Below are 16,382 nucleotides of genomic sequence, written 5' to 3'. Positions count from 1 at the left end.
CAGCCAGGCAGGTGCTGGGTCAGCCACCTAGAGGAGAAAGTGGGCTGTGGGTGAGTCACCCTAAGGAATGCCAACACATGGACCGATAGATGTGCAGGACTACTCCAGATGTGCTGGAGAGCCAGTGTTGCAAGAAATGATCCAGAAAACCATAACTACTACAATTACTACCATAACTACTACCATAACTACTACCATAACTACTACTAACTTCTACAATTAAGCTTACTGGAAATATTTTGTAAAAGAAAGACCAGGGACTGGTGGGAGGATAGGGAGGAGGGAATGAGGAATTATTGTTTAATGGGTACAGAGTTTCCGTTTGGGAAAATGAACAAGTTCTGGCGATGAATGATGGTGACAGCTGCACGACAAGGTAAATGTGCTTAATGCCTCTGAACAGTATTTTATAGTATGCATATTTTACCACAATTAGAGAGAGAAAAGGCACAGGAACTGAAAAGCAGTTAAGATTTCTATATAGACAGCTATGAGCCTCAAACTGATGCAAAGACCAAACTGAACTTCTCAATAAACACTCTAAAGAAAAGCATCAAGTGGAACCTGACCGTGGCTGCCAAAGTCCATGGGTCCCAGCAGGCTAGGCTCCATAATGTAATTATGGGCATGTTTTCTAAAATAATAGAGCAACTTCCCCCTAAAGGAGACTGAGCTTTTCCCATAATTTATAACTCTTTCCTGCAGCCTAGAAAGATGATACTGTTATTATTATCGCTATTATTATGGTAGCTATTTTGCATTTTTTAAGAGTTCTCAGAGAGCCAGCTGCTACCCTCTTCTTCCTTTGTTATAGATGGGAACAAAGAGACGCAGAAGCTCTGTGCATTGCCTTGGAAAGTATGCAAGAGGACCAAGGTCAGAAGCAGTGCCCAAGGTCATGCACTGTGCAGAAGATGCACTCTACCCTGTTCAGAGGCCCTGGCAATGCTCAGGACCCCTTTCCAGACCCTCATCATCAAGTAAGGCTCCTATTTAATAGGCTATGTAGATCCTTGTCCAACAGCAGATATTTATTTTGGCACATACAAGATATCCAAGTGGATTTAATAAAACCACATTTCAGGTTAAACCAAAGATAAAAGAAATTCAATCTCAGGGCCTCAATTAGTGGGTTATTCTTTTTAAAGGATCTCAAATATCTCCCATTACAGAGCAGCTAAAACTGTAGATAGCCCTGAAGTCTGTGCCTGTAACCTTCACAAATTTCATTTTACAGGTTACAAACAGCCTCCAAATAATGACAATTTTACAGTAACTATTGATTGTTTAATTACTTGAGATGGCCTTATAATTACCAAGTCATTAAGGGTGTTATGAGATCTAAAGACCACAAGTCACTAGGGTGTTACGCATCAGGTGATTTGGCAATTCACTGATTTGAAATGGAATGAAGGTATTTTAAACTAAAGCAATCCGAACACTTCAGATGAAAGGTGGGCACCCACATGCTAAGCCCATAATAGATGCTAATTATAAAGGTTAAATATGAATAAATGAGTAAATAAGGTTAAAAAAAAACCAGGATAGAGAGAAGAGCTGTAGAAACTCTTCTGTAAAGGCTAAAACACCAAAAGAGCTCTCACACAACCTGAGAGGCAATTCCGTAGCCCAGTGACTCACAATTCTGGTCGCACCTTTTGAAGCATCAGGAAGAGTTGGAAACAACTTGACCCAGTTTTCCACCAGACCAGCTAAGACCAAAATTTTACAGAAGGGTCCAGATATGTACAGTTTTTAAAGCTATCCACATGATTTCCATAAACAGAGGGCTGAGAACCATTAGTAGCAGCAAGAATCCTACCTAGTTCCTGGGGGCAAGTTTTGGTAACAACTCCAGCAGACTCACCACCAGGCAGAGAAAGCGCCACTTCCGTATGGCACACGGCACAGAGCTCATGATGGTCTTCCCTTGGGACTCACATGTCAACCATCTAATTAATTCATTACAACCAACAGATCGTAGCCTGAGGTGACATGGTCTCGGGCCACATTAGATGTAAAGAACACCGAGATCTCTGAGGATGAAGCTCATCGAGCCCACACATTTTAAGGGCAAATAATCTCCTACTTATTGAGGAACAGCAGTAAACTGTTACATATAATTCTGGTCAGCTACAATTATACACTCAGTCTAAATATTAATAACTACATAATCTTAAAGTCTTCACTATAGTCAAATAAAGCTATGACTAAGAACAATGCTTTGCATGTGCTATAGCATCTCAGAGACATTTTTTTTAATTTTTGATGTTAAAAACCATAGTATCTGCCCTCCTAGAAAAATAGTGCTTGGGTATTTTAGCAGTTACAAAAAAAGTGTTTTTAATTGAATGAAACTAGTATCCTTGGCTGTACCACTAATTTATTTTAATAGATGAAATGTGTTACTATAAACAGTATAAAAATTCTTTTTTAAGGCAATCAACATATAAGACCTGGCCCAAGAGCCTGGTTGTAAGTGAACAGGAAGCCCGCATACAGCCATGTGTCACATGCTTCCATCCCTCATCCAAAGGCACAGGACGCTACGGAGGCTGCAGCAACGGGGACGCACATTCAGCTACGGCACAGGGACAGGAGCCATCCATGTTGTCTGTGCTCTATGAAATACTTCCAAGAGGCAGTAGTAGGGGTTATTTGGGTAGGAAGAAGAAAGGGAAGAGTCCACAGCTAAATAAATTGGGTAAATACTGCACAAAACAAAATAAGACAAATGCTAATAATGTGCTAACGTTCAAGAGGAAGGGATGTTAGTAGTACTATTAAACTTCTTTAGTCACTCTATTATTTTTGCACAAAGCTGACCTTGGGGTTCCACTGAACATACTTTGGGAAAGGTGACTAACCAGCTAACAAAATATCAATGAGGCAAAGCTCAGGCAAAAGCAAAGCCAGAGACATCTCCACTCAACCCAGTGAGACTCTTGTCTGCCTGAAGAATGAAAAACAGGAAATAGAAGGGGTACAGAATGAATCTGTAGCTGGGCCAGGCTACTCCGAGGGGAAATCATTTAATGGTAACACAGCATGAGCGTAGGGATGAAGAAGAGAAGGGACAGTGCGAGAAAAGACTTCATCAGTCCCTGCCATACAGGACTCTGCCACCTGTCTTGTAATGAATGACAATAGCAATAATCAAACCTGAAGTGTACACTTTCAGAGTCCTTAATTCATTTCAACCTCAGTGTAACCTGGTGGGATATATATCAAAAAGGGCATTTTTATTCTCATTTTACAGATAAGAACTGAAGCTCTAAGTGGCTATATGACCAGCTCGAAGCTACAGCGAGTTGGAGGTAGAACCAAAACCGTAAACACAGGTCCTCACCTCTTAATTAAGACCCTTTCTATGCCACCCTCTTTCCAGATCTCACAAGAAAGGCTCTCTGCTTACAACTTGTACTGCCTTAAGAGTCAATACTCTTGCAGGCATCCCCAAACTATGGCCCGCGGGCCGCAATGCGGCCCCCTGAGGCCATTTATCCAGCCCCCACTGCACTTCTGGAAGGGGCACCTCTTTCATTGGTGGTCAGTGAGAGGACCACTGTATTTGGCAGCCCTCCAATGGTCTGAGGGACAGTGAACTGGCCCCCTGTGTAAAAAGTTTGGAGACCCCTGCTCTTGACTATCCCTCCAAATATGTAAAATGTATAATTATTTAAAAATCACTCACCCCACTCAAGTCCCAGAGTGCTACAACCAATTCTTATTTCCTGTAATAATCTACTTTCTCTTTATGAATTATTGAGAATTTTTTTTAACACTAAAGATCAACTGTAGTATCTAAATGGTAATTAAATTATCAAAGGCCATATAAGAAGTATTGAGCACTGGATTTAGTATATAAGTAAAGTGATTCTGAGCTTACATAAACACCAAGAACCCAAAGGTAGAGTGTGAAACACAAAGGTGAGCGTGTTTCTGACTCTGTCTCTCCTGAATGCCTCTTTCAGGTCATAGAACCTTCTACAGAGGCAAGGCCATGGGAAGGCCTGCTAACTAGGCTCCCACTGGCACATGTGTTAGGGAAGAAGAAAAGGTGATTGAGTGCTTACTGTGTGCCAGGCACTGGGCTGAGGGCTGCCACACACATGACACTTCAGTTTTCGTAACAACCTCCGCCGTACTATTACTAACAGAGGGAAAAGTCCAGACTCAGAGGAAGCAGGCTCTCTTCACACAAGTTGAATGAAGAAGAACCAGGTGGGGAATCTCGCTCAGCCCTGCCCCAGACTCCTTTTAATTACACTCCTCTCCACCTATGAAAATATTAAATGACACTACAAGATATAAAAATGCCAAGGCCTGGAAGCTTTTTCCAAATCCCCCTCCCACAGTCAATCCAGGTCCCCGCTTTGCCTGGACAGCATATTCTACACTCCCCACTGCGTCTGTCTGCACATAAATTTTAAGAATTTTGCTCTTCTGTCTTATCCTTAGAGAAGTGGTTCTCAATTGGGGGCAATCTCTCCCCACAGGAGCCATTTGGCCATGTTTGGAGACATTTTCGAATGTTGTGACTTTGGGGTGCTACTGGCATCTCAGAGGTGGAGGCCAGGGACGCTGACAAGCATCACACTATGCACAGGACAGAGGTGGAGGCCAGGGACGCTGACAAGCATCACACTCTGCACAGGACAGAGGTGGAGGCCAGGGACGCTGACAAGCATCACACTATGCACAGGACAGTCCCACAACAAGGGGCTATCTGACCCAAAATGTCAAGTGTGCTAAGATAGAGAAACCCTGCCTGAGAATGTCAATGTGCTTTAATAAATACTTTAGTTTCCTCTTCTATTAGATAAAAGGAATAACTAAGACTATATATATGGAAAAATTCAACACACAGTAGGCACTCAAAGTACTAATTAGATCATCTGATTACACTCTTCTGTAGAGTAGGAACCACTTTGGTTGGCTCTGCATTCCTCCCACACAAAACACAGAGTTTTTTTTCATTGGTGCTAAACAAATAGGAAATAATGTCTTCTTTATATTGGAAATTCTTGTTAGTCACTATTACCTAAGAAACACAACATTCTCCCATACTCAGTAACAAACAAGTGAATAGTATGATTCATTACAACAGAAAAGTTGCATTGCATCCCAAGTACGTCACAGAATCACCTCCATATTAACACCATTAATAAGCTTACTATCAGAATGCTTTGTCTTACTTTAACAGAGAGTTAATTAAGATATCATAATATACAGATTTGAAGAACTCTAATACAACAGGATCAGTTCTTTTCTCCACACCAAGTTGGTTTTGACAATAGCAATTTCTCAGAACTTCAGTTCAATTATTCGGAACAAACTTAAACTGTAATCACAGCACATCAAATAAAAAGACCAAAAGTCAAATCTCTGAAGGAGTATGTCAAAACTGGTCAGTATCACATCTCCGGTCAAGATATTTACGTTTTTTACTTTTCTCAGTTTACATCAGTTTGAATCAAGAATATCCTAAAGTAAATGATTATACAAAAAGTGTTAGAATGAGTATTCATTCAAATGACCTTGCAATAAAATAATCTAAACTCATTATTGCAGAATTTCTGGAGGGGTGGCCCCAGGGCCCTGAACATTCGAACAAACCCACTCATTTAACTAAAGTGCAGATTCCTAGACCTACTGAATCAAAATGTCAGAGGTTGGGCCTGGGAATCTTCATTTTAAATAATTTCCCAAATATTCGTTTTGTATACTCAAGTTTGAGAAGCTCTGCCAGAAGACAGAATACCAGAAAATTGATTTACCTCATTTTGTAAACTTCCACACAGATCTTGATTCTACAGACTATTGACAATTCATTTAACGTAAAATCTATAGCTATCTCCCACCACAAAAAAACAAGCAGAGCATTTTGCTGATTACTTTTGTGTAAATATGCATTTCTAAGATAAGAAGAATAATATTTTATGTGAAATACTGAAAAATAAAACCCTGCAAATTTATATAAAAGTAATTATCAAGGAAAATAGAGTTCAATTCTGAGACCCACACTGGTCAACACCTACTGTATACCAAACCGTAGATATAGAGATAGCTAGACAGACTAGGTTCCTACCCTTATTTTTCTTGTTATTTATGCATTCAAATTGTTTTTATATATGCATAAACAACTCAGTAAGATAATTTCAGTGAGTGGCACTGCCATGAAGATAATAAAACAGGTTGATGTGATCAAGTCCATGGGCAAGGGAGGCTGAGGGGTAATGGCTGTACTAGACACAAGGATGAAAAGTGGTTTTCTTGAGGAGGTAACATTCAAGCTGAGACCTGAAGGAGAAGTACCCATGCATAAGAGGGTTGGGGGAAAATGTTCTAGGCAGAGGGAACTGTAACTATCAAGACAAGGTGAGAGCAAGGTCTGCATGAAATCCTTAAAAATTCAGGTAATACATATAAAATGTTTTATGAAATAATAAACTATGTAGAAGTATAAAGCATTATTTTTAATAATGTATTAGAATAGTTTCATGACAGAAGCCAGGATAATGAAGGGTCTTAAATCTGTGGCATTTGAAGAATTATAGTAATTAAGCAACTGAGGTTATATTGCCTAGAGAGCTGGAGACACAAGTATAAGTTTAGGGGAAGTAGGGAGAAGTCTTCTTTAAATATCTGAAGGATTCTGTTCTTGTGGAAGTAGATATAATTTATTTTTTAAATAGCTCTGAGGCTATAGTAACTATTTTAGGAAACCAAAATTTTGGTTCAATATGATAATGAACATTCAATGAGAATTGCAGGAAAATGGATCAACTGGGAGGTATTGAGTGCCATGTGACTGGAGGTGATCAAGGATGTGCTGAATAGACAGGTGGCATTGTAATGATTGGACTAGATGATCTATAAAGACCTTCACACCTGACCAGGCAGTGGCGCAGTGGATAGAACTTCGGACTGGGATGCGGAGAACCCAGGTTCGAGACCCCAAGGTCGCCAGCTTGAGTGCAGGCTCATCTGTTTTGATCAAAGCTCACCAGCTTGAGCCAAAGGTCGCTGGCTCGAGCAAGGGGTCACCCCCCCCCCCCCGGTTAAGGCACATATGAGAAAGCAATCAATGAACAACTAAGAAACCACAAAGAAAAATTGATGTTTCTCATCTCTCTCCCTTTCTGTCTGCCTGTCCCTATCTCTCCCTCTCTCTCTCTCTGTCTCTGCCACACACAAAAAGACCTTTGCAACCCTTTGAGAACACACACATGCTAAAGGTGCTCTCTCTCACAAGCACCATAATCGCCAAGATGGCCTCTTTACTTCATCCTTTATAACCGTAAGGGATTTTGAAGAAAAACTTGAGCAATACTGAGAAACCCACCATCTTCTCTATTCACATTACCACCCGGGGCTAAAATATGCCCCCATCTATGTAATAATCAATATATATTTCAAAAGGGCAAATTAAGAAATGGGATAAACTAATATTCATTCTTCAAATTTGTAGCTACTATTCAGTGGTGTTTTAGCAATAAATACAGCAATTTTTTTTCAAATTATTAAGATAATTACTCTATTTTAGCAAAAACATGTCTGGATTCTAGAAGGTCCCAATAGATAGCATCCCAATAAACAGCCACAGCCAAAACCTTGAGCAAACAGGTGTGTGGCCTTTTGTTGGTTTGTTTTTTAATGGGATCCATGGGCCCAGGAAGATGGTTTCCTCATTAAAACTCCTGATAAAGAATCATTACGTATTCTATCCTGCAGATAAAGTAAAAAAAAAAAAAAAAAAAAAAAGATACTAAGTGGCCACCAGACTACCTGGAACCAAAATGCTAAAAATAAATAAATCTAGCCTTCTTAGAACAGACAGACCAAGACAGACAAGAAGCAACTTTGAAAAGTTAAACATTACTGAATGACCTTTCTATAAAACATCTACATTTCCACAATCAGATAGATGTAAGTGGCTGATAAGCAGGTATACTTCAGGAAGTATTCTCTTAATATCTACATATATTTTTTGTTTATTGTATTCGAGTGTTTTTAAAATACCACTTGTAAATAAAACTATGACACTCTCAAAAAAGCTTATAAAAAGAAACACATAATGAGTCTTGCCTTGAAGACTATGTCCATATAATAGTTCAAAATTTATACCTCTATACATAAAATCCAGGAACACCAAAAGCCAATTTAAAAAAATTGAAATAAAAGGTTTAATACCTAAAGTAAAGAAATAAAGAAAATATTTATCACAGAAATTTTTGTACAGGAATTTTTTCCTAGGGCTATAAATTATTATATATGCCAGCAGTAGTTTAGAAATAATACCTATATCAGGCCCTGGCCGGTTGGCTCAGCGGTAGAGCGTCGGCCTAGCGTGCGGAGGACCCGGGTTCGATTCCCGGCCAGGGCACATAGGAGAAGCGCCCATTTGCTTCTCCACCCCTCCGCCGCGCTTTCCTCTCTGTCTCTCTCTTCCCCTCCCGCAGCCAAGGCTCCATTGGAGCAAAGATGGCCCGGGCGCTGGGCATGGCTCTGTGGCCTCTGCCTCAGGCGCTAGAGTGGCTCTGGTCGCAATATGGCGACGCCCAGGATGGGCAGAGCATCGCCCCCTGGGGGGCAGAGCACCACCACCCCTGGTGGGCGTGCCGGGTGGATCCCGGTCGGGCGCATGCGGGAGTCTGTCTGACTGTCTCTCCCTGTTTCCAGCTTCAGAAAAATGAAAAAAAAAAAAAGAAAAAGAAATAATACCTATATCATAAATGTTAAATATAACCTACATTGTGAACAATTACTTCCTAAATTATTTTCCTTTAGGATCACATACAGTTGAGTTCAAATGCTTCTACTTTATTAAGCTCTAATCCTTTAGAACTCAAGGTAGCAGCAGAACTGGATAAGTTGCTCAGGAAACCCGGGTGTCTGTTCATGAGCGAGTGCCACATAATATCTTCTGGGTTTTTAAAAACTGAACCCTTAACTGAGGAGGGACTTTTAATTCTTTAGATAAGTCATTGTAAATCCCCAGAACATGGCTAACTCTATTCTCACTTGACTAATGCACAGAAAAGCTATGATGCCTATAAACAATACCAAAGAGACCGAGTTTCCCGTGCCAATGTCCATTGGGTTCACCATGACCATTCTCTGCAGTCTCTCCTCAGCTTGAGAGGTGCCAAAGAGAATGGCATCCTTTAAATAATAATGTTAACAATGTGGTTGGTAAAAACCTTTTTTCACTAAAAAGATCTGAAACCTCTTACCACTTATTTCCTCTTTGTTTATAAGGGCAAGATATTAGGATAATTCCAGAGTTTCCAAACTTCTCATCCTTAATTGAACCTCTTTTGTTATCTTCTCTTGCAAGAGAGCACAGTTCACCTCTGAGATTAGTGGACAGAGCTGTGGATCATCCCCTAATGTGTATTCTATGTGTGGGAAGCAGAGTACAATGGACTGGCTCTAAGAAATGGTACCGGGAAACCAACACCATGCTTCAGAGTTGCTCCTCCATGCAGACAGCAAATCAGAAGTAATTTTCTGCCTAAACCAGTGCTTAATTTATTGGCTCACCTTAATTCACAAGTTCAATCCAATTTCTCAAAATGCAATAATATACACTCTTCCAACCTAATTATCTTCATTACAAGTATTTAAAGACATTTACTAAGACACATTTCTTTCTTGTGTCAGACAGGATCAAAGTCAAGTGAGTATCTTGGGTAGGCTACATTCTGTCCAATTGCACGAGGTTGACACTTTAAGAAATAATCGTTTTTTGTAAGGAAAAAATTTTCCCCTGGAGTGAGCACCAAAGGGTACCTACCAGATTCTCAAGATTATGCCCCCCACACATATATGTTTACATATGTATACATGTATACTTTTTATATTCTGCACAACTGGAAATATTACAATGCAAATGACTTCTACAGTAATTTTAATCAACTAAGTGAAATTTAAGTCTCAGAGAAGGAATTTTTTAAAATAAAACAAGGGATAATTAGTAATGGAAATGCCATCCCATATCACTCCCACTCAGGAATATGATGGATATTTCCCTAGAAATAATCATAAGGAAACAGTTGGTTTGTTTTAGAGGCAATTATTTCAATAACTCATTCAAATTTTAGATAAAAACAGTTTATTTCCATTTCCTTTTGATAATCAGAAAAGGAAATCAACCCACGTTTGAAACAACCATCTTTTAGATCACTTACTGGGGGAGCATTTTAGGGGTGAATTTGTAAGCAAAAATTAGTAAAAGGGCAAGAAAGACTTCTTCTTCAGCTCAATCTCAACTCAAGTTTAACTTTTAATTATGTTGTATCTTAATAAAATCTCATTACTGGATTAGGCCTTTGCTTTGTGAGGTAGCCAGTTTTCTCCTAAGACTGTTCACTAAACTCATTTAACTCATGCCTTAGGCCAATAATAAATCTACTTTTCCAGCTGTGATACTTTAATAGCTTAAATTTTTTAAGTAAATAGCATCCTATGCTCCTTTAAAAATCAGTCTGGCAATGATTAAAGTAAAGGAAACGAACCACCTGAAGAACTTCAAATATTCAGATGTGTCAGATATAAACATTATAATTTATAATGAAGGGAAAGGCCCAAATCCCAGAATGCAATAGAGGCAACAGGACTATACATATATTTAAAATGATGGAGAGTCAATTAGCAGTATATTATTTCATTTTAAATCTGTTATGAGTAATGAGCAGGAATAGACAGCAGTGCAATTCAGCCTGTATGGACTGAAGTCACACACAAGCCACGTGGAAGCTCAGCTGAACTTACCTTATACACTTGTCCATATGTTCCATTTCCAACAAGTTCCACCAATTCAAAGATCCCGGCAGGGTCCTGAAAGAAAATAAACAAACAATAAAAATGTAAACAATATTCCAGGCATGGTCTTAATTAAAAGCAAAAACTTACTTGAAATACACAAATAAATAACAACTTAAGCTTTGGGGACTCTCATGTGTTAATATTAGATACTATTACATTTTAATTCAGTTGCAACTAAGAAATTAGTCAAAATCCATTTTGTTACTATTTTACCATTTTGCTGAGGTGTATTTAAATCAGATAAAAGGAGACATGACTTTTACTGAAACAATCAAAAACTTTTATTTCTCACTGTTAAATGGAAATACACTTGCAGATACATCATGATAAAATAAGAGACCCGACGTCTAATTTTTAAGATCTTTCCCTTTGAAATTTCTGAGTTGCTTGTCGTGTTGGAACACTGGCAGTTAAGATAGGGGTCCTCCCGTATTGTGGGGCCATCTTAACTAGGTAATCACCACAGAATCCACACAAGCGCCTCTCCTACAATGTTCTCCTTTGGACTCACGTCCCCTTTGTGCTATGCTACTTCTGCAAAATACCCTTCGCAGACGGCCTCCAGCTCCTGCAGTACCTGAAGGGGACCTGCAGGCACTAAAATGCAAACTAAATTGGAGAATTATGCAATTTTTTACCACCAAGTAGATATCTGCCTACCCTCAGTGTCAGCTAAATGTAAGAATAATCAGCAAATGTCCAATAATGGCAGCTATTCTTACTGAATCTCTATCCCTAAAAGTTGAAAAGAAAAATCAAATGCTTATAAAATTCAACTCAGAAGCAGAAATTGATACTGACCTCTACTGATTTCTTAGCTGGACAGAAATTGTTTCTTGAAAAGCTAACTTATGAATCACAAACATGCCTGACCAGGCGGTGGCACAGTGGATATAGTGTCAGACTGGGATGCAGAGGACCCAGGTTCAAGGCCCCGAGGTCGCTAGCTTGAGCGCAGGTTCATCTAGTTTGAGCAAAGCTCACCAGCTTGCACCCAAGGTTGCTGGCTTGAGCAAGGGGTTACTCGGTCTGCTGTAGCCCCATGGTCAAGGCACATATGAGAAAGCAATCAATGAACAACTAGGTGTTGCAACGAAAAACTAATGATTGATGCTTCTCATCTCTCTCCATTCCTGTCTGTCTGTCCCTATCTGTCCCTCTCTCTGACTCTCTGTCTCTGTAAAAAAGAGAGAGAGAGAGAGAGAGAGAGAGAGAGAAAGAAAGAAAGAAAGAAGAAAGAAAGAAAGAAAGAAAGAAAGAAAGAAAGAAAGAAAGAAAGAAAGAAAGAAAGAAAGAAAGAAAGAAAGAAAGAAAGAAGCACAAACTTAAATGTCCACAGAGGCCAGGCAAGTGACATAAGAGAAGTAGGGTAGCTGAGGCCTGTGGCAAACTAAAGAAGTCATGTCTCTTTAGGATGAGATGGGGTCAGGGGTGAAATTTTACTTAGCTGGAACAATTGTACTGTAAACCTATGAGTACAGTATTGCCAGGTCAATGATTTTTTTTTTTTAACCAAGAAAAACTGAACGTTTTGTTTAATGTAAGATCTCCTAATTTTTTATTGTTAGGCATCTAAGGGACAAAGAAAAGACTGCCTAAAAGCAGTTACTGTGGCCAGTCAACACTCATCTGAGAGCTTTGCAGTACATCAGGGTGGCTGAGAGGTGGGAGGGGGAAGCCTGAGCTGGGACTTCAGACTGAGATCTGGGTCAAACACCGGCTTTGCCTTGACAGGCTGTGACTCTAGCATACCCCGGGAGAGCAACTCAGGCTCCCAGCGCATGACACGGGGCTGGCGTCTGCCCAGCAGAGCTCTGGTGAAGAGTGAGTGAGGGCCAGCACCACGCCGCGAACAGTCAGCTATCAACTCTCAGCCAATGATTTTCAGCTGAGGAACTCCACACCATGAGCAGCACAGGAAGCGGGAGAGTTGCTCCCAGGCTGCTGTTCCCACGGAACGAGACAAGTGGGTTGGGTGTACCAAGTCAGTGTTCTTTAAAGTTACAGTCTTTAGTAAACGGGGCCCAAGAAAAGCCATTTGCTGTGTGCCTTCAAAGATTCCCCATGGAAGACAAAAATCAAAACAAAACAACACTAAAAAACAACAGTTGGAGCGCTTAGTTGCTGAGGAAGATAGGAATTAGCATTACCCATTATTATAAAGCCAGAAGGGCAAAAAACCATACTCCAGACTCATGTCGTGACAGACATAACTGTCCATGCGTTCCGGCTATACCCCACCTTGTCAGGGAGGTGTGGACGCCGGTCCAGACAGAACCATGAAACAGGAGAACACAATGAGGCCTGCGGTGCGTCCACAGAGACCCCACCACTAAAAGACAAGGTCAAGGCCAACTGGGAGGCCTCAGGATAGGAAAGAAAAATTGTTAAATTACTAGTAAGCAGGTTTTATTACAAATGAATTAGAAACAAATGGGGAAAAGCGAAAAAGCAGCCCACAAATAGTGGCAGCTGCCGTTGTTTCTAAGCTGTGTTCCCAGTAGTTTGTTTGCTCAGTGCTGTTTTTGCAACAAATTTCCAGCGAGGTTCTACATTTGCTTGAAATATCTCAATTGTGTTTTCAACATTCATTTTTCTTGGATAAAAAAAAAATATGAACCAGAGAGAGTCAATGCAGGCTGTCCTTAGTCTGGTGGTTCACTGGATAGAGCATCAGTTGGGCATATGGACGTCCCAGGTTTGATCCCGGGTCAGGGCATACATGAGAAGCGACTATCTGCTTCTCTCCTCTTCCTTCTCCCCTTTTTTCCTTCTTCTCCTCCTACAGCCAGTGGCTTGATTGGTTTGAGCATGGCCCTGGGCACTGAGGATAGCTTGGCTGTTCTGAGCACATCAGCCTCAGGTGCTAAAAATAGCCTGACACTGAGCATCGGCCCCAGGCAGGGTTGCCGGGTGGATCCCAGTCAGACATGGGGAAGTCTTCTTCACTATCACCCCTCCTCTCACCAAAGAGAGAGAGAGAGAGAGTGTCAATGCAGGACAGTGACTACTTAAGGAGTGTGGGAAGCATAAAAGGGGTAGAGGGAAGAGTGAGAACAGAAACAGGGTGCAGAGCGGGGACCAGCTTCTACACCCAGAGGTCACCCACGTCAAGGACCTGTCCCTAGGGCTGAGGTTTAATGGGTAGGTCTTGGGAGGAGGTAAGCAGCTGACTTCAAGTTCATTAATGGGCACATGGTCCAACTAAGACTTTCGTTCCAGCTACTGGGAGAAAGGCTCCTTCTACTGGACACGTCCAGGGCATCAGAGACAAAGGTCAGAGGGACTACGGACTTTGGCGACCCCTTTTGGGTAGACAACCAATCCGAAAACAATCACCAACTGAGGCTGATTCCCCAGAAAATAGACTCTGAAAATCACTTAAATTTACATAGAGGGAATTTATTTAAATTTATTGGCAGTGGGGGAGTGGAAGGAGAAAGGCTTGACTGAGCAGACGCAAGAGTTCAACTGGGATGCACAGGAGCTGTGAATCTGGGATGACTCTTCAAAAGGATCCTACTCTGAGGCAGGGGAGCCTTTGTCTCCCCCTCCACTGATTCGTCATTGCACACAAGCTGTCCTCCTTCCCATCCCAAAGCTTATGATCTGGGATGAAGCAACATGCTCCAGCTGAGGACAATTCCCAGGTAAGAACATCGCTAGCTGCCTTCACTCCCAGCAGGTGGACAATGAGGGCCTCGGCTGAGGAGAGGGGATCTGGGGGACATATCACAGCATGTACTACAAGCATCATGGCTAGAGATGAGTAAGTCTGGAACTAGAGGAGAGCCTATAAGCACCTACGGTCTACAGTATGCTGACAGTAGGAAGCAAAATGGCACAGTCATGGTCTTTGCAAGAAGGAGCTCTCTGAGACCCTGGGAAAGCAGAAGGCAGAGATTTTGTTTAGGGACAGTTGTACTCAGCACTGACCTTTAGCTTTCCTCTTCTCTACCCCCAAACCAAGTACCTGGAGGGGTAGATGTCTGTGATATGTACTTACACAAATCATGTAATTCTGAGTTACATTCTTCTGGAATAGTGTTACAGCTTGAACATGGTAAGCATTCAGCTGTTCTCTCCACTTTCCCAGGACTGAAATGCACAGCTGGCCCTTGAACAACACAGGTTTGAACTGGATAGATCTACCTATGTGCAGATTTTTTAAAATAAATACTGTAAATGTATTTTCTCTTCCTTCTAATTTTAATAACATTTTGTTTTCTCTAGCTTACTTTACTGTAAGAATATGGTATGTATCCATATAACATATAAAATAAGTATTGATCAACTGTTTATGTTATTACTAAGGCTTCCAAAAGTCAAGGGCAAACTACTAGTAGTTAAGTTTTGGGGGAGTCAAATTTCTACATGGCTTGTCAACTGCGTGGGGGAACAGTAACCCCAACCCTCGTGTTGTTCAAGAGTCATCTGTAATTTCTCCCAAGGATCCCCAATGACATCAACCTCTTATCTGTAGTGGTCTTCTATCAGTTCTGTCTTGGTTGTCCCTTTTGAGGCATTGATACTGCTGAGTATCACCCTCTTGTTGAAAATATATTCCCTCCTTTGTCTTCCAATACACCACTCAGTCTCTCACAGATCCTGTTTCTTCTGCCCATACCTTAAAGGTAGGGGGACACCAAGGTTCTATTCTCATGTTGTTTGTGGGCCGATAATTTTATCTCCAGACGTCTGCCATGTCCATCGAGTCCACTCCATTCATGCAGCAGGCCTCACTAGCTCTTGCTGGGACCATATACTTTCAATCAGTTCTTTCTGCCTTTCAATTTATCCTTCAAACCGATCTTTCTCAAATAGGCATTTCTAAACACAACATGCATGCGCATGGTTCAAACTGAGAGTGATATCCTTTCATTCTTCAGCCCGCCTTTCCCTCTCAGCCTTGTATTCCATCAACTTGTGCTACAAGCAACCATCTCATCCCACCCGCCACTTCCCTCATACCTCGCACTTGGTCCTGTCCCTGTGCCTTGGTCCACAACGTCTGTCTGCCAAGATTATTCCATTCTCAAGCAGGCAAACCCATCCCTGAAAGCCCAGTTTGCGCCTTCCTCTGGGAAGCCTTTCTCAAATTAGAGGCACCGCCTCTCTGCACTCAAAGCATGTTGCGTATCAGCTCTAGGATACCTGCTTTCACAGAACGCTGGGCCCTCCTCTGCTTCCCTCCTTTGTTGAATTACAAAAGCCCCAAGAGCAAGGACTGTAACATATTTATCAGTATTTCCCAGCACTGAGCACTATGTCCCATACATAACTGCTAGCAATAGCTACGTACTAAATTAGGCTGATGTCTCACCCCCAGTTCTCCACAATATGTGTAGACAAAGTCAGAAAAATGAGATTGAAATGCAGAGCCCAAGGTCTAGCAAACTTAGGTCATTTCTTCTTCAATCTAGACTCGCTGTCCCAGCCACTGCCCCTTCAATCCCCCTGACCCCGCACCTCACTGCACAAAACTGTCACAGGCAAAGCTTCTGTGGTATTCCCAGCTCTGAAGAAAATTTATAAAGCAATCTTTGCCT

At 41.2% G+C, this 16,382-nt stretch overlaps 1 protein-coding gene across 7 annotated transcripts in view; it reads right to left on the bottom strand.

Annotated features, from left to right (window-relative positions):
- TNIK (TRAF2 and NCK interacting kinase) overlaps window positions 1-16,382 on the bottom strand; it is a 400,443-nt gene that overhangs the window by 299,667 nt on the left and 84,394 nt on the right. For all 7 annotated transcript variants that reach the window (XM_066347641.1, XM_066347637.1, XM_066347638.1 and 4 more), the window contains exon 2: window positions 10,780-10,845. In XM_066347641.1, the coding sequence (XP_066203738.1) occupies window positions 10,780-10,845 (66 nt within the window). The remainder of the gene's footprint in view (window positions 1-10,779; window positions 10,846-16,382) is intronic.

This window comes from Saccopteryx leptura, chromosome 8, assembly GCF_036850995.1.
Source record: "Saccopteryx leptura isolate mSacLep1 chromosome 8, mSacLep1_pri_phased_curated, whole genome shotgun sequence".
NCBI classification, from domain to species: Eukaryota; Metazoa; Chordata; class Mammalia; order Chiroptera; family Emballonuridae; genus Saccopteryx; species Saccopteryx leptura.
The sequence above is the reverse complement of the archived record's forward strand: the minus strand, read 5'-3'. Positions and strand labels throughout refer to the sequence as shown.